Here is a 27,085-nt window from a genome sequence, read left to right on the forward strand (position 1 = left end):
ACAGGGAAATTCGCACTGTGGATGATTCCACAACTATTTGCGTATGCAGCCAACTTCCCGATACAGAAATTTTTGCAGTCACAGAGGAAAGTTCTTGTGATGGCTTGGATCTCTGGAGTGGTTTTGGTTATACACGCAGTTTTTAGCTGGCTCTTAATCCTTTACTTTAAGTGGGGACTTGTAGGTGCAGCCATCACTCTCAATACCTCGTGGTGGATGATTGTTATTGGTCAGCTTTTGTATATCTTAATCACTAAATCAGACGGTGCATGGACTGGATTTTCTCGGCTGGCGTTTCAGGACCTCTATGGATTTGTCAAACTTTCCTTAGCCTCTGCTGTTATGCTTTGGTACGTACCATTTCATTTTTGGCTAATAGATAGCTTGTGATTTATGTAAGCTAAGATTTCGTATTTTGCAGTTTGGAGTTTTGGTACTTGATGGTTCTAGTCGTTGTTACCGGTCTTCTTCCTAATCCGTTGATACCAGTCGATGCCATCTCCATTTGGTAATCGATTTTGTGATGATCTTTGTTAGTTTCTCACTGAAAAATAGGTTTATTTTAGTAACCTTGTGTACGTTTTGGGTATCGTAGCATGAACATAGAAGGGTGGACTGCCATGATATCAATAGGGTTTAACGCTGCCATAAGGTAAGTTTTCATATTGTTTCCCTAGAGCCACATTAGTTAAACTCTCATGAACTATTGAACTTTGTCTCTTGGTGTGATCAGTGTGAGGGTATCAAATGAGCTGGGTGCGGGAAATGCAGCTTTAGCTAAATTCTCAGTGATAGTTGTCTCCATAACTTCAACTCTTATCGGGGTTGTGTGCATGATTGTTGTCTTAGCCACAAAAAACAGCTTCCCTTATCTTTTCACTTCTAGCGAAGCAGTGGCAGCAGAAACCACAAGAATAGCCGTCTTGTTGGGCTTCACTGTCCTCTTGAACAGCCTCCAGCCCGTCTTGTCAGGTACGTCATGATGAATTATAGTAATAATCAAAAACCAAATTAGGATCAGAAAACATTTGAGTTTGTGATCACTTTTGGTACATCTTTTTATATTAGGGGTTGCGGTTGGAGCTGGGTGGCAGGCTCTGGTTGCATACGTGAACATTGCGTGTTATTACATCATTGGACTTCCCGCTGGTCTTATTCTTGGATTCACACTAGACTTTGGCGTTCAGGTTAGCTTTTTACCGACGTGATTAACCTTTTTTAAATTAACTTTTACACAAGGGATTATGACTATTTGTATATGCATTGTTCTTTTTTTTTTAATTTGGTGTTAATTCATTTGTAAAATTTTGTAGGGAATATGGGGAGGTATGGTAGCTGGAATATGCTTGCAAACTCTTATATTGATTGGGATCATCTACTACACTAATTGGAACAAAGAGGTCTCTTACTAATTAAATCTCTTTATTTCTGTTATGTAATTCCTCTTTTGCGTTAAGGTTTGATCACATTAGCTCTATAAATTCTGCAGGCTGAGCAAGCGGAGAGTCGGGTTCAGAGATGGGGAGGAACAGCTCGGGAGTGATCATCTCTTGCGATCATCAGTTCTTGAGTTCTCCTTTTTTTTTTTTTTTTTTTNGTAGGGAATATGGGGAGGTATGGTAGCTGGAATATGCTTGCAAACTCTTATATTGATTGGGATCATCTACTACACTAATTGGAACAAAGAGGTCTCTTACTAATTAAATCTCTTTATTTCTGTTATGTAATTCCTCTTTTGCGTTAAGGTTTGATCACATTAGCTCTATAAATTCTGCAGGCTGAGCAAGCGGAGAGTCGGGTTCAGAGATGGGGAGGAACAGCTCGGGAGTGATCATCTCTTGCGATCATCAGTTCTTGAGTTCTCTTTTTTTTTTTTTTTTTTATCGTTATGTCTAAACTGAAGTTAACGAGTCAATCTGGGAATGTTAGAGGGGTTTGTTATTTTTAGATCTAAGATGGTTTACTGAGTTAAACTTTTGATTAACTGAACTATGAGATTTGATTTTCATAGGCTTGTTGATCGCCAGAGTTGATCCAAAATGATGACGTGCGAATTGAAAACCCACTATGAGTGAGAATCCACACTATGGAGTGAGATTTACTCATTCTTCACGAATTCATGGACCCAGATGATATTCGGATCATTAAGGGGTTTGCGGTTTGCCCATGATATTGGAAGAATGTCTCATGGAGAATTTGAAATATCTTTGTTTTTATATTAAAACAAAACTAAATGCATTAAAAACACAATTAAGTCAACTTAGTTTTGTAACTTACACTCGATTGTGCATGACCTACACATTTTTTTTTATCAACAATTTCCCTATAAATAGCAAACACCTCACTACACACCATCATATATCAAATCCCTCATAAAAAATAAAATTCTATGACAACATTTTTTAATATAATTAATGGTGTTTCAAACGTTTTATGTATCACACTTTTGAAGATTTGAAAGCAAAATGTTGGTTTTAGTTTGTATAGATTTCATGTGAGTATATTTATAACGGTAAATTTTGATATCTGTTTTAATTTTATCATATTTTATAAAAAACTATTACATTTTTTTGTCTCTTATCTTCAGGGCTGTTATTCAATGAATGTGTAAATCGATATAAAATTGTAAAATATATGTCTCAGTAAACTATAGTTCTACCAATTTAGTTATGAGATCTTACAAAACTTCACATGTTAATTTTAAGATACAATTTTTTTTGTTAATTTTTTACTATTTAAATAGTATATAATAAAGTAATGTTAAAAAAAAAAAACAAGTATTGTAGAATTGACATGTGACATCCCTCCTTTTGATATTATCTCTTAATTCTAAATACGTTGTATTATTTTTTATTGAATTTAATCATATTATTACTAAAAAAAATAAATAGAAAACTTTACATAATAGTACACAAAGATCAAGATGTATTGATTTATTAAATCATACATAATGGGTCGTTGAAAAACTATATCATAAGAAATGTTTATACTAATTGTAAAAGCTCGGAGTAAATGTATACTTCTAATAGTTAGTTTCTTATAGTAGTTGTATCAAATAGTGTATTATAAAGCTATAAGTCTATAGATATAATATAAATTGGTTGGTAAAAATAACAAATTTATGTATTAGTAATACGACAATGAAGTTCGTTGACAAAAAAAACAATGAAGTTCAAAAATTGAAAATACAATAAAAATAATAATTTTATGGGTGCAAATGGTTACAAAATTGAAGATGTTAAAAAAAATTATTCAATTAATTGTCACTATTTGAATAGAACAGGTTGAAAAAAAAACTATTCAACCCATTTAAATTAAAAAGTTAAAAAAAGAAACTAAAGATGCAAATCGATGACTTACATTAATAGATTGTAAAAGTTGAATAAGCATTCATCCAAAAAATGAATAATTTATAACATATAATTTATATAATTTCTATTTTAGATGAATAAGTATATCCATTCAACCAAAAAAATTAGAGAAATAAACAAATTATAACGCAAATTTGTTCAGCTTTTTCATCTCCTATTTAGTGGATGAATGAGATGAACCATTTTAATTTAATCCAGACGACGAGCGTCTTCTACAATCTTCCCCTCATGAGAGAGTACAAATTTCAATGCCACCAGAACCATCCAAGAATTCTAAGGGCATCTGCAATGGAGGAACAATTTTGGGTGTTTTTAGAATAAAAATATTATGAAAATAATGTAAGATTAGTAGTTTAGATCTTTTGTTAAGAAGTTGGTTATTGGAAAAACATGTTTAAGATCATAAGATTTAATAATATAATAATATTAAACATATTACAATTATAAAAACTTTAAAAAATAACATTTAAATTGCAAACTTAAAAAACTTATACTAAAATTCAAAATACAATACCAAATTTTTATGAAACAAAAAAAATATTTTAAATAAATAAAAGAAAAAAAAACAAACAAACATATTACTTAATTTATTAAAGCACACAAAATTTTTTATTTAAGACCAAAAAATGTTATTATTTTTATTTAAGACCAAAATCTCAACCATTCTCGTCATACCACGTAGACAAAGAACACTCCTAAAATCTGTTCTTATTTAGGGCATCATTAATGGGATAACTTTTTTTTGTGTTCTTAGATTATATATATAGTGAAAATAATCTAAGATCAGTAGTTAAGATCATATGTTAAAAAAATGGGGAAACTAATTTTGGTGTTCTTAGAATAAAGATATAATATTCATAAACATTTTACAAATTATAAAAACTTTTAAAATAACATTTAAATTGCAAACTTAAAAACTTGTACTATAATTCAAAATACAATACCAAATTTTTATGAAACAAAAAAACATTGTAAATAAAATGTTAAAAAAAAAACAAACATACAACTCTTGTTGTTGTTGTTGTTGAGCCTTGAGGAGGAGCAGTTGAAACCCTAATTCCCAAATAATCTCGTTTCCAGATACAGAAGCATCATCCTACTTAACCAAATTATCATCCAATCCAAACCCTTCTTTGTCAATTCGGATCCGGGAGATTGAACCGTAGATCTCGAATCGTGATTTCAGCTGAAGAGGTTGTTGGAGAGAAAGAGGAACAGAAGGTGAAATGAAAAATGAAAAAATTTCTTTCTTTCCAAAAAATCTCAACCAATGAGGTACTGCCACGTTCAATTAGAACTAGCTTTAAATCAGTTCTAATTGAAGAACAAAAAAAATGTTTTTAGATCATTGTTCAATTTATTTATGATTTAATTGGGCTAAGAACACACAATAGTTCTGCCGTTAATGATGGCCTTAAGACCAAAAAATGTGTTCTAAACACACTGTTCAATAAACTTATCAATTTATTGGACTAAGAACAGCTCAACTATTCTGCCATTGCAGATGGCCTAATATGTCTAAAAGACGTCTTGTAAAAGTAAATAGTCTGCTCGTAGCATAGGGAGCTTTAAAGCGCCTGGACCGGATGGTTTCCAACCTGTCTTTTATCAGCAATGCTGGAACATTGTGGGAGATTCAGTGGTGAGATTTGTGCAGGAATTTTTTGCCACAGGGTGTCTCCCTCCAACGACGAATGATGCTCTGCTAGTGTTGATTTCTAAAATTGCTAAACCAGATCGGATAAATCAGTTTAGATATAAGTCTCGGTAATGTCTTGTTTAAGACTATTACTAAGACGATGGTCGAGCGGCTTAAGACTCTGATACCAAAGCTGATAGGGCCGGCTCAAGCTAGTTTTATTCTTGGGCGTCTGAGTACAGATAATATTGTGGTGGTACAGGAGGTTGTGCACTCTATGAGGACGAAAAAGGGTAGAAAGGGGTGGATGCTATTAAAGCTTGATATGGAGAAAGCTTATGACAGAATTCGATGGGATTTTCTGGAGGATACCTTGCGAGCAGCCGGTTTTTCAGAGGTTTGGGTGAATTGGATATTGCAGTGTGTTTCTGGTCCATCCATGTGTTTTTTATGGAATGGTGAGAAGATGGATCAGTTTAAACCACAAAGAGGATTGCGACAAGGGGATCCTTTATCCCCATATTTGTTTGTTTTATGCATGGAGAGACTTTGTCACATGATTGACCTGGCGGTTGTGTATAAGAAATGGAAGCCAATAAGTTTATCTCGAGGGGGACCGCATTTGTCTCATATATGTTTTGCGGATGATCTCATCCTCTTTGTGGAAGCCTCAGTGGCACAAATCAGAGTGATCAGAGGGTACTGGAGAAGTTTTGTATAGTCTCGGGTCAGAAAGTTAGTTTAGAGAAGTCAAAAATCTTTTTTTCTGATAATGTCTCTAGAGATTTGGAGAAGTTGATCACAGAGGAGAGTGGGATTAAGTCTACCAGAGATTTGGGGAAGTATCTGAGGATGCCTGTTTTGCATAAACGCATTAATAAAGAGACGTTTCAAAGTGTTCTGGAGCGAGTCTCATCAAGATTGTCGGGATGGAAGAGTCAGGTTCTGAGTTTTGCGGGGAGGTTAACTTTGACCAAGGCGGTCTTGTGTTCCATCCCTGTCCATACCATGTCTACTATTATGTTGCCGCAAGCTACACTGGCTTGTTTGGATAAAGTGTCTCGTTCTTTCTTATGGGGGAGCACACCAGAGAAGCGTAGACAGGGATAAGCTTTGGGCTCGTGTGGTAAGGAGTAAATATAAAGTCGGTCAACTTCATGATACGACATGGACTGGAGTTAAAAGTAACTAGTCTTCAACCTGGAGGAGCATTGGGACAGGGTTACGAGAGGTTATTGTTCCTGGTCACAGTTGGGTTATTGGAGACAGAAGAACTATTAAATTTTGGACTGATAAATGGTTATCAAATGAGGCTTTAAAGGAGAGTTGTATTGATAACAATTTGTTTGGGGATGCAGAGTTATTGGCGAAAGACTTATGGATTGATGGAGTTGGCTGGGATATGTCTCTTATTGCGATTCATCTTCCAGAAGCGAAGAAGCTTGAGCTGTTGTCAGTAGCTTTGGACAGGTTTACGGGTGCAAAGGATCGTCTGTCCTGGGGCTTTACTTCGACTGGTAAGTTCACTGTCCAGTCTGCCTATCATTTATTAACAAGGAATGATGCTCCTAGGCCAAGTATGGCTGCTTTCTTTGGTCGAATATGGGGAGTTCAGGTGCCTGAGCGAGTTCGTACCTTTCTATGGCTCGTGGGGAACCAGGCTCTTATGGTGAATGCTGAAAGATTCCGTAGGCATTTTTACGGTGTGCAAGGGTGGAGTGGAATCTATTCTCCATTTTTTGCGGGATTGTCCAGCTATGTCGGGTGTATGGTTGTGGTTGGTTCCACCTGCTAAGTGGAATGTGTTTTTTACTCAGACATTGTTCGAATGGCTGTTTGATAATTTGAGTATAAGTCGAGGAGTGGAAGCCTGTTGATAGACAGGTTTTCACCCAGAGTATCAATTCCCTATGCAGTTGTTGTACAAAGGGTTATCAATCCAAATGATTGTCTATTGCTAGCAGGAAAGATATGATCAGAACTATACAAGTCAATCCAAGCATATAGGGTATTTGATCTAACAGTCCTAAAATGAATAAAAGAAAAGAATATGAACAAAGAAACCACACGAACTAAGCACTCGATGCAAGCGAACGAGTACAAGATTGTGTGGGGTGATCGAGTAAGTAAATGGGATATGAACAGCTCGAGGTATAACTCGATGCAGGTTATCGTTTACCTGATCGGGTAAGTGATCGAGTAAGTAAAGAAAATGCAAACAATTAAAATACGAAAGCTTCTAAGGATGGGGTAATTGAATCCTAAGTATTCTTGACCAGTACAGATGCCTTATATGCCTCAATCAAACATTTCTTAGACAATGAATCTCTAAATCTTTGTCACCACACTCCCGCACTAGCAACAATCAACCTTGGTCACTTCCCTACCCAACTCTCGTTGGAGAAACATGACCAAGCAGGCATTAAGATCAATTCATTATTGTCAGTACACCCTAACTCATCTAATTCCTTACTCAGAGCGAGTGAACCTCTAGCATTGGTTGATTCAAGCACCTCATCTACACCTCTCGGTGGTAAAACACCCTAGATCTAATCTCAACCTCTCGGTCTGGTTACAACATTAAGAACACCAACCTAGAAGGAAATCTATCAAAAATGTACAATCAAACTAAGACATCCTAACCGATCAAGAACACAAAATCATCTAGCCCATCCCTAGAAACTTTACCACACTACTCGGACATAGTAACAAAGAACAAAACAACGAAATAGAATGAAAATTGCATTGTATTAAACTGTAAAGATAAGTAGAAAGAGTACAAGATCGATATCTAAGAAAAACTATAAAAACTATGAAAGAAAATGTAAAAACAAAAGGAAAATTGTTTGAGTCGCTCAGTTCTCTCACAGAAGCTCTCGCTCTCTGGTTTGAGGGTCTGCGGCGTGCTCGTTTGCGAGCTAGGAGAGGAGGGGTTTTATATATGGAAACCCTTTTGACCTAGCTTCCCAGACCTGCCCGATGGTCTACTCGATGGGGTACACGAGGGTGAAGTCGGGTTACTCCTCGGGTGGATCTTCGGGTTGTTCTTCATGCTCTTGGATCCTCCTCGATCGTGTTAGGGTTCAGACTTGTTCTTCCAGCTCGATGGCTCCTTCGGGTACATGCTCGGGTTTGTCCTTGTTTTTCCTCATTTTTGGCTCTTTAGCACCTGTTTTCATCCAAAATGTGCAAATGCAGAAATGCAACACCCTAAATGGTCTAAAAGTGAATTCCTATAGTTAATAACCTAATAATGCTAAGTTAGAGGTATGAAAAATGCAAAATATGGACAAAAAAGGATGCTAAAAACATATAAATTAGAGAGTTATCACCTGTCCATAGTCTACTTTGTTTGCCATGACTGCTTGGTGGGGTTGGAAATGGAGGTGTGGTAACGTTTTTGGAGAACAGGGTAAGTGTAGGGATCGAGTAAGGTTTCTGAAGGATCTTGCGCAGGAAGTGGCCACAATATATCGGTCTTCTATGGAGCAAAGATAGCCGGTAGAGCGAGTAGAACGGATGATAGCTTGGGTAGTGCCAGAAACGGGGTGGTTGAAAGTGAATATTGATGGTGCCTCTCATGGTAATCCGGGTCTCGCGACGGCAGGTGGAGTTTTGCGAAATGAGTTGGGTGAATGGAGGGGTGGTTTTGCGCTTAATATTGGGCGATGCTCTGCTCCTTTGGCTGAGTTATGGGATGCCTACTATGGGTTGTGCTTAGCATGGGAACAACAAGTGAGTCGTGTGGAATTGGAGATTGACTCGGAGATGGTGGTGAGTTTCTTAAAGACAGGGATAAGTGAGTATCATCCGTTGTCTTTCCTGGTACGGTTGTGCCATGACTTTCTCTCAAGGGACTGGATAGTTTGTGTTTCACATGTGTGTAGGGAAGCTAACTGTTTGGCGGATGGATTAGCTAACTATGCGTTTTCATTATCATTAGGTTTGCATACTTTTGAGTCTGTTCCTAATATAGTTGAGTCTGTATTTCGAAAAGATCTTCTTGGACACTCACGCTCTAGAAGAGTACGTTTATAGTTTTTTATTTCTTTTTAATAATATACGGGAGGTTTAGTCGCCCGTTTCCTTACAAAAAAAAGTAAATAGTCTGTTTATATATTTCATTAAATATATATATATATATATATTAGCTTTGAATTCGATACTATTTTTCTCGTAGTCATTGAAATATCTCTATTAATATATTTTTATTATTATTATTGTAGGGAGCTTGAGATGTTGAGAAGAATCTATTCCGGCCAAAAAGACATTGTCATAAGCACTCGAGTTCTTAAAATTTAACCTCACATTGTGGTTTGAAATTGACTTTGATAAACACGTTCGGTGAAGCTTCCCGATAAAATCCCAAGATCTGCATGATTTATGTGATTTAATAGTTTACTAGATTAGATAAAATCCCGATAAACACTGTTTTATGTGATTTAATAGTTTATTAGATTTTATTGCGCGGTATACCGTGGAGCTATATTATTTTTTTAGAAAAGAAACATGTAATTTGATTGTTAGATTAATTATATATATATAACTAATGTTTTGCATATTTTAAATGTGTATCACTTATATTTATACATTAGTTCATTTATAATTACTATGTTTGAGGTTTAGTGGTATACCCCGAGACAATTTGTTTGCTTACATAATCAATATTTAATTAATTTAATTGGATGACTAATATCTTTATTGATGGTGTTAACAAAATAATAAATTAAAATTCAACCCATGTTCTAATATTTGATTAAAAATATTTAAATTTATACTAATGTTACTATAACCCGTTTTAAAATATAGTCCTATTTTATGAGATTTTTAACCTTTATAAATCTAAAGATTCATAGTATTTTAATTTTTAGTAAGTTTAAACATATATAGAAATAATCATATATTTTTTTTGATATGGTGTTAAAATATAAAAATGGTAAAGACAGAAAATATTATATAGGAATTTTGATAAAATAATATTAATGTAAAAATGATATAAGTGTTAATTTTCTCTTGAAAAGAAAATTATACCGATGGATTTCATATAACTCAATTTTAGATAATCCTTTTAAAGCACATAACTTCCAATTACCCACTCTATCTTTTGTTTGATTAACTATATTAATATATTCGTGTGGAGTACAAAGCAAAAAGTAGATTTTAAATTACCCACTCTATCTCCTCAAATCTGTTTTGGAGTACAAAGAAAATATTAACTATGTTGGAGTACATGATTAACTATGTTGTGTCTTCCAATTACCTACTCTATCTCGTAAAATCTGTTTTGGAAAGATATTAAATTTAATCAATTAGTTTGTTTCTAAAAATCACCTATATATTAATAGAGAAACACTCTCTTGAAAATGTTGATGTGTCGCCGCGAGGGAGCTCGAGACACATTTAGCAAAAAAACCTTCAATTTTCTACTTAATTACATTTACATGTCATTATATTTTCAAACAAAAAATAATTAACTGAATAATAATTAGATATGTCATCAATTCTCACACAAATTTAAATATCACATATTAAAACTGATTAAATAATTACAAACTATTTTAAGTCAAAATTTCACTAAAATTTACTTACAAATATACGAGTCAAAGTTATATTATTTTTAAGAAATCAATATATCTTAAAATAAATATAAGTAAAATATTCTAAAAAGGCTATAAAAACATATAAAGTTAATAAAAACAAAGAACATATAACTTATAAAACATATAACTTATTAAGAAAATCATATAAAAATGTTATTTTTTATGTTAGTATTATTACCATAATAATTTAAATAACAAGCTTTCAATAATTATTATAATTGATTATAATAAGAAATATATTATCCCTGAATTGTCTCCAACTCATTAAAGGAAACTTAATTCCCAATAAATATAGATTTATATATATTCATAAATAAATTTAAAAAATGACAAAAAATTAGGGGATATCATGATGTGTGATTATTTATATATATCTAAGTATGTAAACTAATTAATCTCAACATTTAATGTGATTATTCATTAAAAATGGAAATACTGATAACCAAATACAAATATACATTTTAATTGTACATTAATCTATGTGCTATTAAAAAGGAATGAGACAATAACCCTTATCAATATCATTATAAATAAACTTAGTACCCCCAAAAAAATCATAATATATTTAAAATGAGTGATTATTAGATTATGAGAAACTAACCATAAATATTAAAATTTGATTTTTAAAGCACACAAAAAAATTTATATTTCCATAAATTGTAACATTATATATATATATATATATATATATATATATATATATATATATATATNATAAAAGAACCATCTATATATATATATATATATATATATTTTCTTTACCACATTCACATAATTCACGGGTAAAATGTATTCTTACACGAATATGTTGTAGAAAATATTAACAAACTCACTAACTCAAAAGATTTAAATAGCCTAATCACAAATATTAAATCAATAAATTATCTTCAGAAAATTTAGTTTAGAATCCGATTGTTACTAAGATAAAATAAAAATAATTAATTAAACTACCGAGAAATTTAGTATATGTTGTTGTGATTACATAAGAAACATGCAAAATTGTTATGATTACAAAAGAAAACATAAGAGATATGAATTTGATTTTTAAACCACACAAAAGACATGTTGCAATAAATAGTAACATTTTATCAACATTTTCTCTTACACATTTAAAGATTTCACGGGTGAAACATATTTATTACACGAAAAACGCAACTTTGAATAAATAAATAAAATTTTTTTTGTTATATATTATGTTTGACACAAACAAATATTAGTTTTAGAATAATAATTTTACTTAGAATAATTTTCTTTAAATCGATTTATCCCGCACATAGTGCGGATTGTTACCTAGTCGTTCTGTAAAAGAAAAAGAAGAGCCAAGATTTAACACTCAATTAATTATGTAAATATAGAGTTAATCTATAGATTTCTGTTTAAGATACATCTTGGTTGTTAAACATTTTATATTAAATATTAAATACAATGGCAGTCTTGTAAATAGGTGGCAACTCTAGGATTTATTTGCTAAATGTACTTGAAAAATGTATATATAGATTTGTCTCGTGAATTATATTGATTGTTGTGTGGAAAATTATTTTATTAATTAATTGTCTAGTTAAAAATAAACTAAACCACAACAGGAATTTAAAAACATATAATGTTAGATCACACCGTCTAAAATACAACATAAATCGTAAATCTAAAGTCAATCTGATAGCCACTTTTTTTTTTTTAGACAACCATGAATTTTCATTCAAATTAAAACCCAAAAAGGATTGTATTCTTACAGCATAAATCAAAATAGACATAGAAAACTAAAGATAGGGGCTCCATGAGCTTAATAAAAGGATTTTCACACTGAAAAAGTATTGAGAAGTCTATTGGAACCAGATCGGATTCGTACTTGAAGTCACGCTTCACGAAATCCTCGACCAGCGGGTGGTCATGAGCGGCTCTAGCGGATGACGCAAACGAGCTTGTAAAAGGATGTTCCACGGAGGGAATGCTTGAGGGTTTTTTCGCCAACCTGAGAGGGTTCAAGAGCATGGGATAGTTTAAGCTTGGAAGAGCATACCTAATGGTTGTAGATGAAGCTGTATTCGGGGATCGCAGGAAGAGGGTGTCAAACTGTAACAAAGCAGGTGGGTCATCCCTCACATGGCAATGGGGGCAAATGAATTCCACACAAAGCTTGTAATCAGTTTGGTCCTGGAAAGTGGAAACAGACCCAAACTTTCGATCTAATGGCAGTAGGTGGTACAAGGGATCAAAGAGTTTTGTCACCAACCTGAGAGGGTTCAAACGCATGGGATACTTTAAGTTTTGAAGAGCATACCTCATGGTTGTAGATGAAGCTATAATCGGGGATCGCAAGGAAAAGGTGTCAAACTGTATCAAAACAGGTGGGTCATCCCTCACATGGCAATGGAGGTAAATGAATTCTACACAAAGCTTGTAGTCAGTTTTTTCCTGGAAAGTTTCAGCAGACCCAAGCCTTCGATCTATTGGCGGTTGGTGGTACAGGGGGTCTAAGGGTTTAAGCAAAGGATTCAAGCAAGCTATCAGATCAGATTCATAACTGTGGTTATACAAGGCAGACATCCGGAGAAAGCTAATAAGCTGACCTCGACAAACAGATTTATCAAGCAGTTCTGAAGACACCAAAGTTCTGCTACCGAGGAAACCTCGACTTGATCCAGCAGAGATTATTGATACTAAAGAAGTGGAACTTGACTTAAGATTCTCAATAACAGATCTAGGTAGAGAAATTCTATCATTAGACAAGCATTGTCGACAATGGAACAACAACTTCACATACTCATCAAGCAATGACCAAAAAGAAGTCGGTAATAGGCATTTAAGATGTTTAAACAGATGTATCACAAGGAAAAACGTTTGTGTGGAAGATGAAAATACAGACATGGGCCTTAAAAGATGGAAACATGGATCATTGGCTTGGTAGTGGGCCGAGATGAGGTTACTGGGCCTAACAATCGATACAAATCCATTAGCAGAAACCCTAGAAACCCACCGGTTGAGCAGGGGGTGGTGATGGAACGGTGACGTACTGACGAGTAGCTCTTCCACTGGATCCACTGGACACCAGAAGGGGCAGGGTCAACAGAGATCTGGAGTCCCCAGGCTTCGCGGCGGGAGAGGGTTTGAAGAGTAGAAAAAGTAACCTCGTCTTCTCAGCTTCTTGCGGACATGAGTTGCTTAGCCAGAGAGTGACACCGCAGAGAATCGTCGTCTTACACACCGGACAAAGAGGTTCAGGCAACGCAAGGATTTGTTCAGATCTATGCACTGAGAGAGGTATCAGGTCTACTAGCCGCATCAGGGGATTTGGGGAGAGGGATTGGGTCGGGCTGAGGGTCAACAGAGAGTTCCCTCGCCGTCTATCTCTGGAAGAGGAGCGGATAAGAAAACATTCCAACGGGGGAGAGAAGGATTGAGGATGAGTCTGAGCGATTTTGATTGATTGAGGTAAGCACCAACACAAGAATCAAAGGAAGCATGACAAGTAAACGGAAATGAAAAGAGAACGAGGGACTCGACGCCGGTAAGCCGGAGCTTTGTCGGCGTCGGAGCACAAATCGCTTGAAAGGTTTTCGATATTTGTGTCTGAGAGAGTTTTGTGCCTCAAGCTTTTGTTCTATCGCGACAACATCTGATAGCAACTTTTGTAATGTTTCTAAGGTCGAGTTGAAAAGTTTCGATGTTTTGTTCTTGTGTAATATAATTAAAAGTAAAATATTTCTAAACTCAATTAATTTGACAATTCTATTTTGGAATGAAAAAAATATTACATGAATAATAAATAAATTAACTTTCCTGTATATAAATTTTAAAAATACAAATTTTATGAAAATCATAATTTAAATCCGCAAAATATTTTATCTGAAATTATTTTATTTTTATTTTTTTTGCCATACACATTTTGTTGCCATTACAATAAATGGCTTGCCACGTATATTCGGAATATATTCACTGAAATGGGAACAAAAGAGATTATTCAACTTTCTTAATCCGTCGCAAAAGCCTAATTTCCTCTTTCTCTTTTTTACCCGGTCATCATCATCACCTCCTTGCTGGATCCGCTGAGCGGGATACAAGCGCAACAACAACAACAACAATGGCGAAATCAAGCGCCGACGATGAAGAGCTACGGCGAGCTTGCGAGGCTGGGATCGAAGGAACCAAACAATCGATCGTTATGTCGATACGCGTCGCCAAGAGTCGCGGTGTTTGGGGAAAGTCTGGGAAATTGGGTCGTCAAATGGCTAAACCCAGGGTTCTCGCTCTTTCCGGTGATTCCTTCTTCTTCTCTTCTTTGATTCTTCAGATTTGATTTCATTTTCTGGATTCAATTACTCGATTTTCGTGTTTTTTTTCCCCTAAATTAAGCTTTAAGTTTTGGTGTATATTGGATTAGATCGGAGTTTTGTTTCCTGTACAGTCGCAAAGTTGATTTCCACTGGTATTAAGATAAGCATAGTAATGTAATTGATTTGGGGCTTGGTGCCATGGAAAGGAATCTGTAGAATACAAAATCCTTAAATTATTCCACTGTTCTTGGCCATTGCGAGACTCGTTAGAGCTCAGAGAAGTTTTTTTTTTCCTCTCAGCAAAAAGGATTTTGGTAGTGTGTACTCTATTAGGTGAAACAACCCAGTGTACTTGTGTGTGATATGATGCCTTGGATCCATTTTTTTCAAGTTTTCTTGTCAGATGTCATCAGGTTCTTAAGAGTTGTAATCAACTGAGTATGCGTTTTTATTCTGCTTATTACAGTCAAATCGAAGGGTCAACGGAAGAAAGCATTTCTTCGAGTCATGAAGTATTCAAGTGGAGGAGTCCTTGAGGTAGTTTTCATTTTTTTTTAATCTAGATGAGGCACACTTTCACAAGAAACTCACAGGGTTTAACATTTTGATTGATAACAATCAAATTTATGCATACCAAGATAGCAGATTTTTCGAAGTTGAGAATGACATGATGATGTTTTATAATCCTTTGTTCATTCAGCCAGCTAAAATGTATAAACTCAAGCATCTGTCAAAGGTGGAAGTCATTACTAATGACCCAAGTGGATGCACTTTTACCCTGGTAAGATTACTCAATGATTTTATTGAAGTGGTATTTGTAAGATTTCAAGAAGAAATATTTGTAGTATTTAGTATAAGAAATGGAACACAAAAGCAGAATGCATAACTGTAAAAATACTGTTTAATATTTTCAATTTCACCCCTGCTTTTGCTGATGCATAGTCTTTTAGGGGTTTGACAATCTCAGGAGTCAAAGTGTTGCTCCTCCTCAGTGGACCATGCGCAACACTGATGACAGGTACCGCAGTTAGGAATATACATTAACTCTTTCAGTATGTGACGTATAGATGTTAAGCAATGATATTTATTTTTTTTGTAGTTTTGCTCATTAATTACATACGTTTCTCTACCTTGATTGTAGGAACCGACTTTTAGTTTGCATATTGAACATATGCAAAGACGTATTAGGCCGCCTTCCCAAAGTTGTTGGTATAGATATTGTCGAGATGGCCCTTTGGGCTAAGGTGCGGATTATAACTTTTTCTGTCTTCTGTTATTTGTCGAAGTCTCTTAATTTCAAAACAAGCTTCTGTATGTACTTGTTAAACTCATTTTCCTTTTCAGATACGTGAGTGCTTTTCATATAATAATTTTATCTGCTTTATCTTTCTGTTTCGTATTATTGGTCTAGGATAACACTCCAGTAGTCACTACTCAAAGAAGTACAGAAGATGGTGAGCCTGTTACTGAAACCGTAACAGAAAGCGACTTGAAAGTTACTGTTGAGAAAGAACTAGTCTCTCAGGCCGAGGAAGAGGATATGGAGGCTCTCTTGGGAACGTATGTTTTTTTTCTTTGGTTAAATCCTTTCTGTTCACGCATTTCCTCCTTTTTTCTTATGTAAAAATCAGTATATGTTTTACAAAGGATGACTGCTTTATTATCTACTTTGTGTTATAGTTATATGGAATGAAGAGATAAGAGTAATAACCCAGGACTCCTTCCCATTAAGTTAAAGCTTGTGGCAATAGGTTTCTGATTAAGCAGAATTGTTTGTATGTCCAGCATTCATAGTAATTGTAGAATCACTTACTTATTTTTCTTCTTGATTGAATTAAACATATACTATTGGCATTATTCTCTGAAAGCTAGGTTGCTGGGGATAAGTAAATAATGGAAGCAGTTATTTGTTCCACTTAGTTTTTTCAGGTTGTTCAGTCGACTGATATAATTGACTTATGCAGTTACGTAATGGGCATTGGTGAAGCTGAGGCCTTTTCTGAAAGACTGAAGCGAGAGCTCCAAGCTCTTGAAGCGGCAAATGTACATGCAATTCTGGAAAGCGAACCATTAGTAGATGAGGTAATTATTTTATGCTAATTATTATTCAAGACTATCTTGGTATTTGAACAGTTGATGGTAAGATCAGGGTTTAATTTTTCTTGTTTATATCCTCATCTTCATGTTTCTTCAGGTTTTGAATGGACTAGAGGCAGCTACAAATATTGTTGATGACATGGATGAATGGTTAGGAATATTCAACATTAAACTTAGACACATGAGGGAAGACATTGAATCGGTAGGACTCACTTCCTATAAATAATCATTCGTGATGATTTGTTTATTATTTGTGGCTGGTGATGGCTTTCATATTACTTATGGAATCTGCTGCGAGAGTAAGAGAGAAAGAGAAATTGATTTCAAGTACTTGTGTTGTTGGACTGATCATTAACTTCATATGTCAACACATATTCTCCTTTTCTTGTATGGTATCCAGATAGAAACTCGAAACAACAAGCTAGAAATGCAGTCTGTAAACAATAAAGCTCTCATTGAGGAACTTGATAAAGTTATTGAGAGACTGCGTGTGCCATCTGAGGTTTGTTTCGCTTTATTTTTGTGCTGGCTTCTCATCTGTCTATTTGGTTCACTTAAAAAATGTTTTTGCAGTATGCAGCATCCCTAACAGGAGGCTCATTTGATGAAGCAGACATGCTCCAAAATATCGAGGCTTGCGAGTGGTTAGCCAAAGGTTTAAGGGGCCTTGAAGTACCCAACTTAGATCCGATCTATGCTAAGATGCGAGCTGTATGCATATGCACTTCAATCTTTCTTATTCGCTCATTAGTATTCTATTTTGTTAAAGAGTTTGGTTTATTATAATACATGTCGGGGTTAGAAAATTATATTAACAGTATGAATCATTCGTAGAAATGTCTAGGTTTTGTACAATTACCTGAATTTGGGCTACTCGTGCTGTATTTTCTTCAGGTAAGAGAGAAAAGAGCAGAACTAGAAAAATTAAAAGCTACTTTTGTAAGGAGAGCTTCTGAGTTCTTGAGAAACTACTTTGCTAGTTTGGTAGATTTCATGATCAGCGACAAAAGCTACTTCTCTCAGGTACTAATTTTGTAAAATTCCATCTTTCCAATATGAATTCTAAAGATTATAATTCTGAATATATATCGCAACATTTTGTAAACAGAGAGGGCAGCTGAAGAGGCCTGACCATGCAGATTTACGGTATAAATGCAGAACATATGCTCGTCTTTTGCAACATTTAAAGGTAAAACCGAGAAATGACTAGGTGATATTCTGAAAGCTCAATTCAGTACATTGACAACTTGTCTCCTCCCTCTTTTCAGGGTCTTGATAAGAATTGTTTGGGACCATTGAGAAAAGCATACTGTAGCTCTCTGAACTTGCTCCTTCGCCGGGAGGTGAGGAGCAAATATTCCTTTCTTTTTTATATTGACAACTGATTTACTGGAACTCTTAATTGACTCAGGCTGCAAAAACGTACTGAATGTTAAAATGGATATTCAGCAAACATATAATTTTCTTCCTCCAGAGCGTTAAATATTCAGTTGCTAAATATTTATTTCTTTAAAATATACAGGCTCGTGAATTCGCGAATGAGCTTCGTGCAAGCACAAAAGTATCACGAAATCCTACTGTCTGGCTAGAAGGATCTACGGGTTCTAGTCAGAATGCAAACACTGACACCTCTGCAGTGTCAGATGCTTATGCCAAAATGCTAACAATATTCATCCCGCTTCTTGTGGATGAGGTAATTGTTAACCCAATGATTTTCTGTTTGTCCTTTAGATGCAACTGATGTATGTACGAAATCCTCATGTTTCCTTTTCTACTTCATTCTACAGAGTTCCTTCTTTGCACACTTCATGTGCTTTGAGGTACCAGCTCTTGCTCCTCCTGGAGGTGCTGGCAATGATAATAAAAACCAGTCCAACAATGACGATGGTAATGATGATGATGATTTGGGGATCATGGACATTGATGAGACTGACAAAAAAATTGGTAATCTCAACCTGCAGTTACATCTTCTTATTGTAAGGTCTAATTGTTCTGAAAGCAAAACAATTTTCCAATTTTGCAGGTAAAACCTCCCCAGACCTGACGGCATTGAATGAATCTCTTCAAGATTTACTTGATGGTATACAGGTAAGATGCCCCTCAAAATAAAGTTTCTATGTTGAAATTTAGAGTCCGCGTTCATTTATCTTACTAAATAAGAGATTTTTGTTCTTGTCACTGCAGGAGGATTTCTATGCTGTTGTTGACTGGGCATATAAAATTGATCCCCTACGATGTATATCAATGCATGGTATAACTGAACGTTATCTATCTGGTCAGAAAGCTGATGCTGCAGGATTTGTTCGCCTTTTGCTTGGAGATCTGGAGTCGAGGGTTTCTATGCAATTCAGCCGTGTAGTCCGTCTACTCAGATTTTGTTTAGATTATATTCCTGGCATACCATTCCTACTAATCAATTCAAGTTGACTTTAACTGCAGTTTGTGGATGAAGCTTGTCACCAAATTGAAAGAAATGAACGTAATGTAAGACAGATGGGTGTCTTGCCATATATTCCAAGGTAATCAGGAAGTTCATATTATTAAAACAGTATAGTTCCATGTGAATACTTATTTCTTTCCCCACCAGATAGTATTTCCGTCCACCTTGTAAACAATTTCAATTAATTTGTGGTTCTGAACTATTTCTCCCAATTAGATTGTTGGACAGATGGTCGAACTGATCCCGTTCTAGTATTGCTGGAGGAAATCCTAACATTATCATCTCATTTTGATAGATTTGCAGCACTTGCTACTCGTATGGAACAGTACATACAAGGGCAATCTAGAGATTTGGTTGATCAGGCATACACAAAATTTGTGAGTACTGCTATTTCTATGAATTTATAGCATTTGACCAGTGAAATTACACAAATCATGCAAGCAAAGAATAATGTGTGTCACGTCAGGCAGTAACCGAAAACCAACCTCTGCATCTGATCTTAGTTCACTTAGAATGTACAGATCCACCATTAGTTCATTCTCGACTTGAATAACAACAACGTACAGTATAAATAAGCATATCTCAGATCATCTCTGCATTTACTGTTATCAATTTCTTTTCTTTCTTTCCCGCTTTAGCTAACAGTCTGACTCGTAATATAGGTAAGCATAATGTTTGTGACCCTCGAGAAGATCGCCCAGCAAGATCCTAAATATGCAGATATTCTCCTTTTAGAAAACTATGCTGCTTTTCAAAATAGGTAGATCCTTTTCTAACCCTCTCTCTCTCTCTCTCTGTGTTTGTCTTCTCTTTCCCGACTACTCATATTCCCTAACCTTGTAATTTTTGTGTGTACAGCCTGTATGACCTGGCTAATGTTGTACCGACATTAGCCAAGTTCTATCACCAAGCAAGTGAAGCATATGAACAAGCTTGTACGCGCCACATTAGCATGATAATTTACTACGTAAGTGGTGCTTTCCATTTGCAGCTAATAGCATAACTCTCTCCTTCTTTGTTTCCATTCTTTTGGAGTTAATTGTTAAGGGTACACCCGTTTGTGTTTGTTTCATGTGATCTTTCGTCCCTGCAGCAATTCGAAAGACTTTTCCAATTTGCTAAAAAGATTGAGGATTTCATGTATACTATCACCCCTGAAGAGGTTAGTTGTTAGTTAACTAGTTTCACCATAATATCACTCTCTCATTGTGTTAACTGTGTGTTTGCATTTTACTTTCGGTTTCTAGAGTAAAGAAAAACCTGGTACATTTTCTCTGTATTTCAGATACCATTTCAGCTTGGTTTGTCGAAAATGGAACTCCGGAAGATGTTAAAATCCAGCTTGTCAGGGGTAAACAAATGTTCCTTCAGAGTGTATTAATTGTTTACTGACCTTTTAATATATACCTTTCCACTTCTTCTCGTTTTTGTTTAGGTGGACAAATCGATTGCAGCAATGTATAAGAAATTGCAGAAGAATTTAGCGTCCGAGGAGTTGCTACCATCATTGTGGGATAAATGCAAGGTACCATATTAAACTGAAAAGTTGAAGAGAGTAATAAATAATAAATAACAGTGCTCAATGTTTGAATAAATGCGTTGTTTGTGTCAATTTAAACAGAAAGAATTTTTGGACAAGTATGAGAGCTTCGTGCAGCTCGTAGCCAAAGTTTACCCGAGTGAAAACGTTCCTGGAGTAACTGAAATGAGGGGACTTCTTGCTTCCATGTAAAAAAAAAAAAAAACAAAGTGACAGAACCAAAACTGAAGGCAGTTGTTATATATATCGCCCTTTGTTACGATGTTCTCGGTCATTTCACGGATACATACAAGTCATGTTATAACTACTGTATGGCACTACTATTAATTCTTTCTTTTTTCTTTCCAATTTTCCACTTTTGTATGATCCGTTAAAAGCCTGCACGAAAAGTAAAAAGATTGTGTTCTAAGTAGGTGTGCATAACTACAAAGTGTTCGTAGTAATGTGTTAAAGATGTGGATTTTAAAGCCAGGACGTATAAAAGGAGGTGTTTATCTCCTACCTGATTAGCAAAGTTAATTAACTTTTCAGTGAATAATACTAATCGTGTTTAGCACTTAGAGCATTTTATATACATACATCATAAACAATAATAATTTGTAAGTTCTGTTATGCACAAAATCGTTAACTAAGTATAAAACTTTATGCTCATCAAAAATATTAATAATGGTCTTCAAAAAAATTCCTATATCATTTGAATCCAAATTTTACATCTTACAGTATTTATATCAAAAACCAACAAAATTATTTATTACTGTATTACAAAGGTTTAAAGAGATTCGACTTCGCCGATTTGTCAAATCGGTAACGTACTTATCTCCGGGGTGTGCACAAAACTAGTAAAAATCAAATGAGAGTAAATATTATTAGAGAATGCTCGCAATAAATTCTTACGAAGGTAATTTTCACCACAAAAAAATTGACATTGTTTCGATCAACTTGCCTTCTCTCTGTTTCGATCAATTTTGAATTCGTTTCCGGTGATGAAATAACCGTTTTTGTTAGATTTTCGCAATTGAACTACGATGACGACGACGGCGGAAGCTGGACAATCCTCTGGTTCGAAACCTTCTGGTGATGATGATACATGGGCCAAACTGGGTAAGTGTCTCGGTGACTTCTCTATTTCATTATTCAGATCAATTTTTTTCGAATTAGTTATCGAATGTTTTTACTGAACTGTTAGTACTGACTCGGTTCCAAATTTGCAGTTCCTCTCGACACCAAATTCTCAGATATGGAGATTAAGTGCGATGATATGGTTATATGCTCTGAGATTAAACCGTCTTCCTTAGAAAAACATGAATGGTGCAGAATAACAAAGAATTTGGGTCAAGGTTCTGCCACTATACATAATCAGAGGTATGCTGATTACTATTTATTTAAGTGACCTTCACTTGCAATGCCTTGTAGTTTGTATGTAACTATGTAGGCAAAAGTTCTTTCCAAGTTTAAAAAAGACAGAAAGATAACATTTTCGTGTCTGGGACGTTAATCAAGACTGGGAAACCAAAGATCATTGTATCAAACCAGCATAGGATATATTGTTAACTAGCTTCGAGTTTCACTTTTTTTTTTCCTTCCGCTCATTTTGATTAAATTGTTTCTGGCTACACAATTTCTATCAGTCTTTTGCGTTTTCTTGTTTGTTTTCTTAGTTTACCCTCACATCTTTTTATTTGGATTTGTGGTGTTTTCTTAGTTCCGATGCTATACTTGTTGACGAGGCTGTCATCATGAAAGATTGTGCTGTTGATATCATGAGTGGGTCTGAAATTGTTCCTGGCCCTGAAGGACAAGGTTAGACCGGCTTACCTTTTTTATCTTTCTGAGTTTATTTCCCAAAGCCTAATTGTTTTTATCCTCAAAATGGAATGGATAATTCTACTCGTCGAGGGCAATGAAATGCTGTACTTCAATAAATAACAATATGTGGTGCATTCTTGTTACATTGTATCTATGTTGGAAGACAGTAATTGGTTTGAATGTTTCTCATTTAAGTAGTTCTAAGCCTCTCATAAGGAGTTGAAGTTCCAGACTTTATTTCAAGCTACTGTTTGTGTGGATTTCTTTGTTTCTGAAGTTACGTTTTATATATATATATTTAACCTTGATTTTGTTCAACTTATTAGGGTACTTGCAGTACAGATTTACAATAATGCCTGCTCCAGAATCAAGAACCCAGCTATTAAAGGTGCTCTATGCCAACCACTACCTTTTGCATATTCCATAACCCTACCTTTTTGATAACCCTACCTTTTGCAACCCAGCTATTAATAGTCCATATTCCATAACCCTACCTTTTTGAAATTTATGTCGAATTTCTTATCTCTCTCTTTGAAATTCCTTTTCCAGATTTCCATAGATCCTGAACATGCGAAATGCAGTATCTGCTTAAACATATGGCATGATGTTGTCACAGCTGCACCTTGCCTTCACAATTTCTGGTCTGCCATTTTTTGATTTTGTTTAGTTCTCATTCATGACAGGCATAGTTCACTTTATTGGTAGTTGATGGATGATGTGTTTTGCCTCCAGTAATGGCTGTTTTTCAGAATGGATGCGGAGATCGAAAGCAAAACATCAACATGTGTTATGTCCACAATGCAGAACAACAGTACAATATGTGGGGAAAAATCATTTTCTTAAAAACATACAAGAGGTGGAATTATCTGTTCACTACAAGCATTTTCTTCATTTACAATTTACCTATAAATGTTCTTTCCATTGGTAATTCTTCTCCTTAGAGAACCTTTTTCATATATTCTTGTGCTTCTTGTACGCTTGAGCTTTTGATGACTAATTCAGACCCTCTTATGTTAGGATATATTAAACGCGGATGCTGCACTGAGGCGGCCAGCTGAAGATATTGCAGTGTTGGACTCATCTGCATCGATACAATCAAATCTTGTAAGTATTTTCTGAAATATCTTCTATTAAGTAATTGTTGTTAGAAGTATATAAAGGCTTTGTTATCAAAATGATGATGTCTGCTGCACATTGACTTTTTGGTGTAAGTCACTAATGAATCATTACCATTTCTTAAAAATGCTATTGATATTTCTGGTGCAACTACTCGTGGTTATATGTAACTTTTTTTTTTGGTCAACGTCGTGGTTATAAGTACCTGGGATGCTTTCTTGAAAACTATAATTGACATATGCTTTAGATAGTTGGGAGCAAGAGAAAACGTCGTTCGAATATGCTCTCGCCCCCACTTGAGGAAAGAGATAGCTTGCGTTTGCAATGCCCACAATGTGGTAATATAGATTTATCTGGATGTTTGCTTCTTATATTTTCACAATATATAAACCCAATATGTATCATGCATTAGACTGCTTAATTAACATTGGTTCCTCGGGGGAGGAGGTGAAGTGGGATAATTAGTAACTAGGAATTGATTATAATTTTTCTAGAAGATTATATAGCCTATGAGTGGGACTCGACGGTGGATATTGGGTTCGATCACCCCTCATAAGCTAGATTTCCTTTAAAGTGTCTAAAATTCTGTCATCTACCACTTACCACTTTTTAGTAGTGTGCTCCACTATATCGTCTTTGTTAGTCTTTACAACAGCAACCCGTATTTGTAAATCTTTAAAATGTATTGATTTTTCAATTAGCTGTACTGTAAGGACCTGAAATGTGGTGCAAATTTTGTTGATGGCAGATAAACTTTAAAACTAGAACTTGAAACCCATTTTTCAGATCTCTCTACTTGCTATTCTCCTATTTCATGGAGCGTAAATTGACTCAAAAGAAACCAAAAAATAAATAGAGGCTAGTCCTAGTAAAGAATGAATGTAGTAGTTGAGAAAAGGGAAATCTTAAATAGACGAGGACGGGAGGTACAATAGAAAAAATACTGTCATTAATGGTTTTGGTCTCAGCATTCCTGTCTTCTGGAAGTTGTATTTATTATTTTATGTNATTTTATGTCATTGGCTCTGTTCTCAGTTGCTAATATTGGTGGTTATCGGTGTGAACATCATGGTGCACATCTGCAATGCCACCTGTGTCAAGGGATGATGCCCTTCAGAGCCAATCTCCAAGTGCCATTACACTGTAAGTGGCAATACATGCTTCTTTATTTTGCAATGTTCACAGTTTAAGGAGTTTAGCATTTAGCTCTCAAGATTGGTTGCTAGATTTTATCCCCCCTTTTGATATTGTAAGTTTATTGTTGTTGTTGCTTGCATTGCTCCGTTAGGAAAATTGGTATTAAGTAAATAGATGCATGATGGTGACTATGTTTTGTACTGATGTCTTATATGTCCTAAAGTGGGTAAAAAAAACATTGGGGGTGCGGGTAGAATACAGAGAAGAATATTTTTCTGTTTCTTAGAGCTGAATATTGAAAGGTTTAACTGATAGTGACTATACTAATATCAACCTGTTCAGTAGGAGTAGGACAGGACAGGAGTCTCTGAAAATATTATATATACATACTTAATGCTGGTTTATTGCAGGCAAGGGATGCGATAGGCCGTTTTGTGGTGCTTATTGGAGTTCCGAAAATGTTACACAAGGTGTATCTAGTCCAGTATGCAGTCGTGACACTTTCAGACCTGTTGGTTGAGCTACGATTGTCCAATATTTACCCATGTTGGTTATGTTGTGTAAGATTAGAGTGATTAAGACTGATATCCTTAAACTTTGACTTGATCTTACATTTTCTTTTCTATCTATGAGGTACTGCAATGAAAAATTTCCCTGTGGTTAGGAATTATGACCAAGATAGTTTTGTTTTGTCGTTTTCGTAAGTTTTTTAGATTTACCTAGTGGTTTCCCTTCTCCTCCAGTTGCTTGCATGATAATATGTTCATAATATATATTAAAATTTCTTCCTCTCTTTTCTCATTATTTCTTCCTAATATTTGCAGATCTCGGAACGCACAGTTACAAGGATTCCATCCATAACCCATGAAATGAATCGCCATGAACAAGATGTAAGGAATTAATTTCCCTTAACAGACTACTGGACTGTCTTTCTTTTTGGTGACATTCTCTGTTGATTTTGTAGATAACCCAAAGATGCATTGTCCACATGGGAAAAACTGTGCCGGATGTTGTAGCAGAGTGGTTCATGCGTTTCAGCAATAGAGAAATCGGTAATATCAAGATTCCCTGCTTAGCTATAGCACATTAAGAAACGTTAGACATTGAACTTGATTTACCTCCTTGAGCTATAGAATGAATTAGTTCTTAATCATTCTTGATTCGCTCATGTCTTATGTATTGAGTTGTAATCATGTCTTTTCTATTCAGACCGCTCGAGAATGCCTCTCAATCATGCTGAGATGATAACTGCATCAACACATGTTTGCAAGTAAGTTGCTGGTCTAGAGTGGATACCCTTCTGTTTAAAGTCTTTTAAAGTTTCTTTTGTGATGAGATTGTGTTGTATGTTATCTTATACATGCAGTGATTGTTACGATAAGCTGGTGGGGTTCCTTTTATACTGGTTCCGGATAACACTACCTAGAAATCATTTGCCAGCGGATGTAGCAGCGAGGGAAGATTGTTGGTATGGATACGCATGTAGGACACAACACCACAACGAAGAACATGCTCGTAAACGCAACCATGTATGTCGTCCTACCAGAGGGAATCATCACTTTTAGTCCGTCTTTCATCTTTTGTTGACAGCTTTTGGTTATATTTGGGGGATAAGTTACACTCAGATATATTGACTTATGGAAGTTAAAGTTCCATAACACGTGAGTATACATTTAGTGGTCTCTTCCTCACACTAACTTAAAAATGAGAGAACATGCTCTGATCCATGTTGTTGAGAACATCCTCTGATCCATGTTATTTCTTAAAAGTACTATAATTTTTGTTCTTTTCTTCCTTGATCACCTCTTTTGATTCACCATTGCTACCTTTATAGTCACCACTATCGTCTCTACAAGACTTTGGCCCTCGACAACTTCCGCCTCCACCAGATTTGTAAATCTCTGTTATCTTATCTCTTTCAAATCCATCACCTTCACCTCAATAACCACCATCACCTCCTCCTTATCCCCCATCATCGTTGTTGTTGTAATCACCATCATCATTATAGCAGTGGAGGTTAGATCTCTTTTCTTTGCCGGAATTCACACCGGAAATGTCTTCGTTGCAA

The 27,085-nt window shown here is 35.2% G+C and overlaps 3 protein-coding genes and 1 long non-coding RNA gene across 5 annotated transcripts in view; all 4 read left to right on the forward strand.

Annotated features, from left to right (window-relative positions):
• LOC104777679 (protein DETOXIFICATION 33-like) overlaps positions 1–1,593 on the forward strand; it is a gene marked incomplete in the record, with an annotated part of 5,170 nt that extends 3,577 nt beyond the window's left edge. The window contains 7 exon segments of the mRNA XM_019243873.1: positions 6–350; positions 422–508; positions 596–652; positions 734–972; positions 1,069–1,187; positions 1,314–1,400; positions 1,490–1,593. Of these exon segments, the coding sequence (XP_019099418.1) occupies positions 6–350; positions 422–508; positions 596–652; positions 734–972; positions 1,069–1,187; positions 1,314–1,400; positions 1,490–1,543 (988 nt within the window).
• Positions 1,605–2,040, forward strand: LOC109132284. The gene is made up of 2 exons (XR_002037554.1): positions 1,605–1,688; positions 1,778–2,040. It is a non-coding gene; the product is annotated as an uncharacterized LOC109132284 (long non-coding RNA).
• On the forward strand, positions 14,565–21,308 carry LOC104777680 (exocyst complex component SEC3A). Of its 2 annotated transcripts, none has more exons than XM_010501975.2 (25): positions 14,565–14,863; positions 15,348–15,418; positions 15,582–15,662; positions 15,832–15,899; positions 16,023–16,125; positions 16,293–16,441; positions 16,846–16,963; positions 17,076–17,180; positions 17,379–17,480; positions 17,552–17,689; positions 17,873–18,001; positions 18,087–18,167; positions 18,247–18,321; positions 18,501–18,671; positions 18,766–18,922; positions 19,002–19,066; positions 19,163–19,336; positions 19,418–19,497; positions 19,714–19,795; positions 20,081–20,178; positions 20,277–20,385; positions 20,512–20,580; positions 20,704–20,769; positions 20,854–20,943; positions 21,040–21,308. In XM_010501975.2, exons 1-25 carry the CDS (start codon positions 14,689–14,691, stop codon positions 21,148–21,150), a joined length of 2,667 nt encoding a protein of 888 aa, XP_010500277.1. In that variant the 5' UTR covers positions 14,565–14,688; the 3' UTR covers positions 21,151–21,308. The 2 variants fall into 2 exon arrangements, with proteins under 2 accessions (XP_010500277.1, XP_010500278.1); XM_010501976.2 differs by having other exon boundaries at positions 19,163–19,333.
• LOC104777681 (E3 ubiquitin-protein ligase CHFR-like) lies at positions 21,734–26,804 on the forward strand. Its single transcript, XM_010501979.2, has 15 exons — positions 21,734–21,856; positions 21,964–22,059; positions 22,170–22,320; positions 22,661–22,758; positions 23,091–23,152; positions 23,314–23,405; positions 23,497–23,620; positions 23,782–23,868; positions 24,128–24,218; positions 24,916–25,023; positions 25,428–25,528; positions 25,842–25,907; positions 25,982–26,069; positions 26,227–26,287; positions 26,384–26,804. The coding sequence occupies exons 2-15, from the start codon at positions 21,984–21,986 to the stop codon at positions 26,580–26,582; spliced, it is 1,404 nt and encodes a 467-aa protein (XP_010500281.1). The 5' UTR covers positions 21,734–21,856; positions 21,964–21,983; the 3' UTR covers positions 26,583–26,804.

The sequence above is a fragment of the Camelina sativa genome, chromosome 3 (assembly GCF_000633955.1).
Source record: "Camelina sativa cultivar DH55 chromosome 3, Cs, whole genome shotgun sequence".
Classification (NCBI taxonomy): Eukaryota; Viridiplantae; Streptophyta; class Magnoliopsida; order Brassicales; family Brassicaceae; genus Camelina; species Camelina sativa.

Excerpts from the sequence above, each read along its gene's own strand:
- LOC104777681 (XM_010501979.2), top strand. The coding sequence starts at position 21,984 with ATGACGACGACGGCGGAAGCTGGACAATCCTCTGGTTCGAAACCTTCT. Across the intron at positions 22,759-23,090 it reads TCCTGGCCCTGAAGGACAAG|GGTACTTGCAGTACAGATTT; the intron begins GTTAGACCGGCT and ends TCAACTTATTAG. Across the intron at positions 26,070-26,226 it reads TTTCAGCAATAGAGAAATCG|ACCGCTCGAGAATGCCTCTC; the intron begins GTAATATCAAGA and ends TTTTCTATTCAG.
- LOC104777680 (XM_010501975.2), top strand. The coding sequence starts at position 14,689 with ATGGCGAAATCAAGCGCCGACGATGAAGAGCTACGGCGAGCTTGCGAG. Across the intron at positions 18,168-18,246 it reads GTCTTTTGCAACATTTAAAG|GGTCTTGATAAGAATTGTTT; the intron begins GTAAAACCGAGA and ends CCCTCTTTTCAG. Across the intron at positions 20,581-20,703 it reads ATACTATCACCCCTGAAGAG|ATACCATTTCAGCTTGGTTT; the intron begins GTTAGTTGTTAG and ends TCTGTATTTCAG.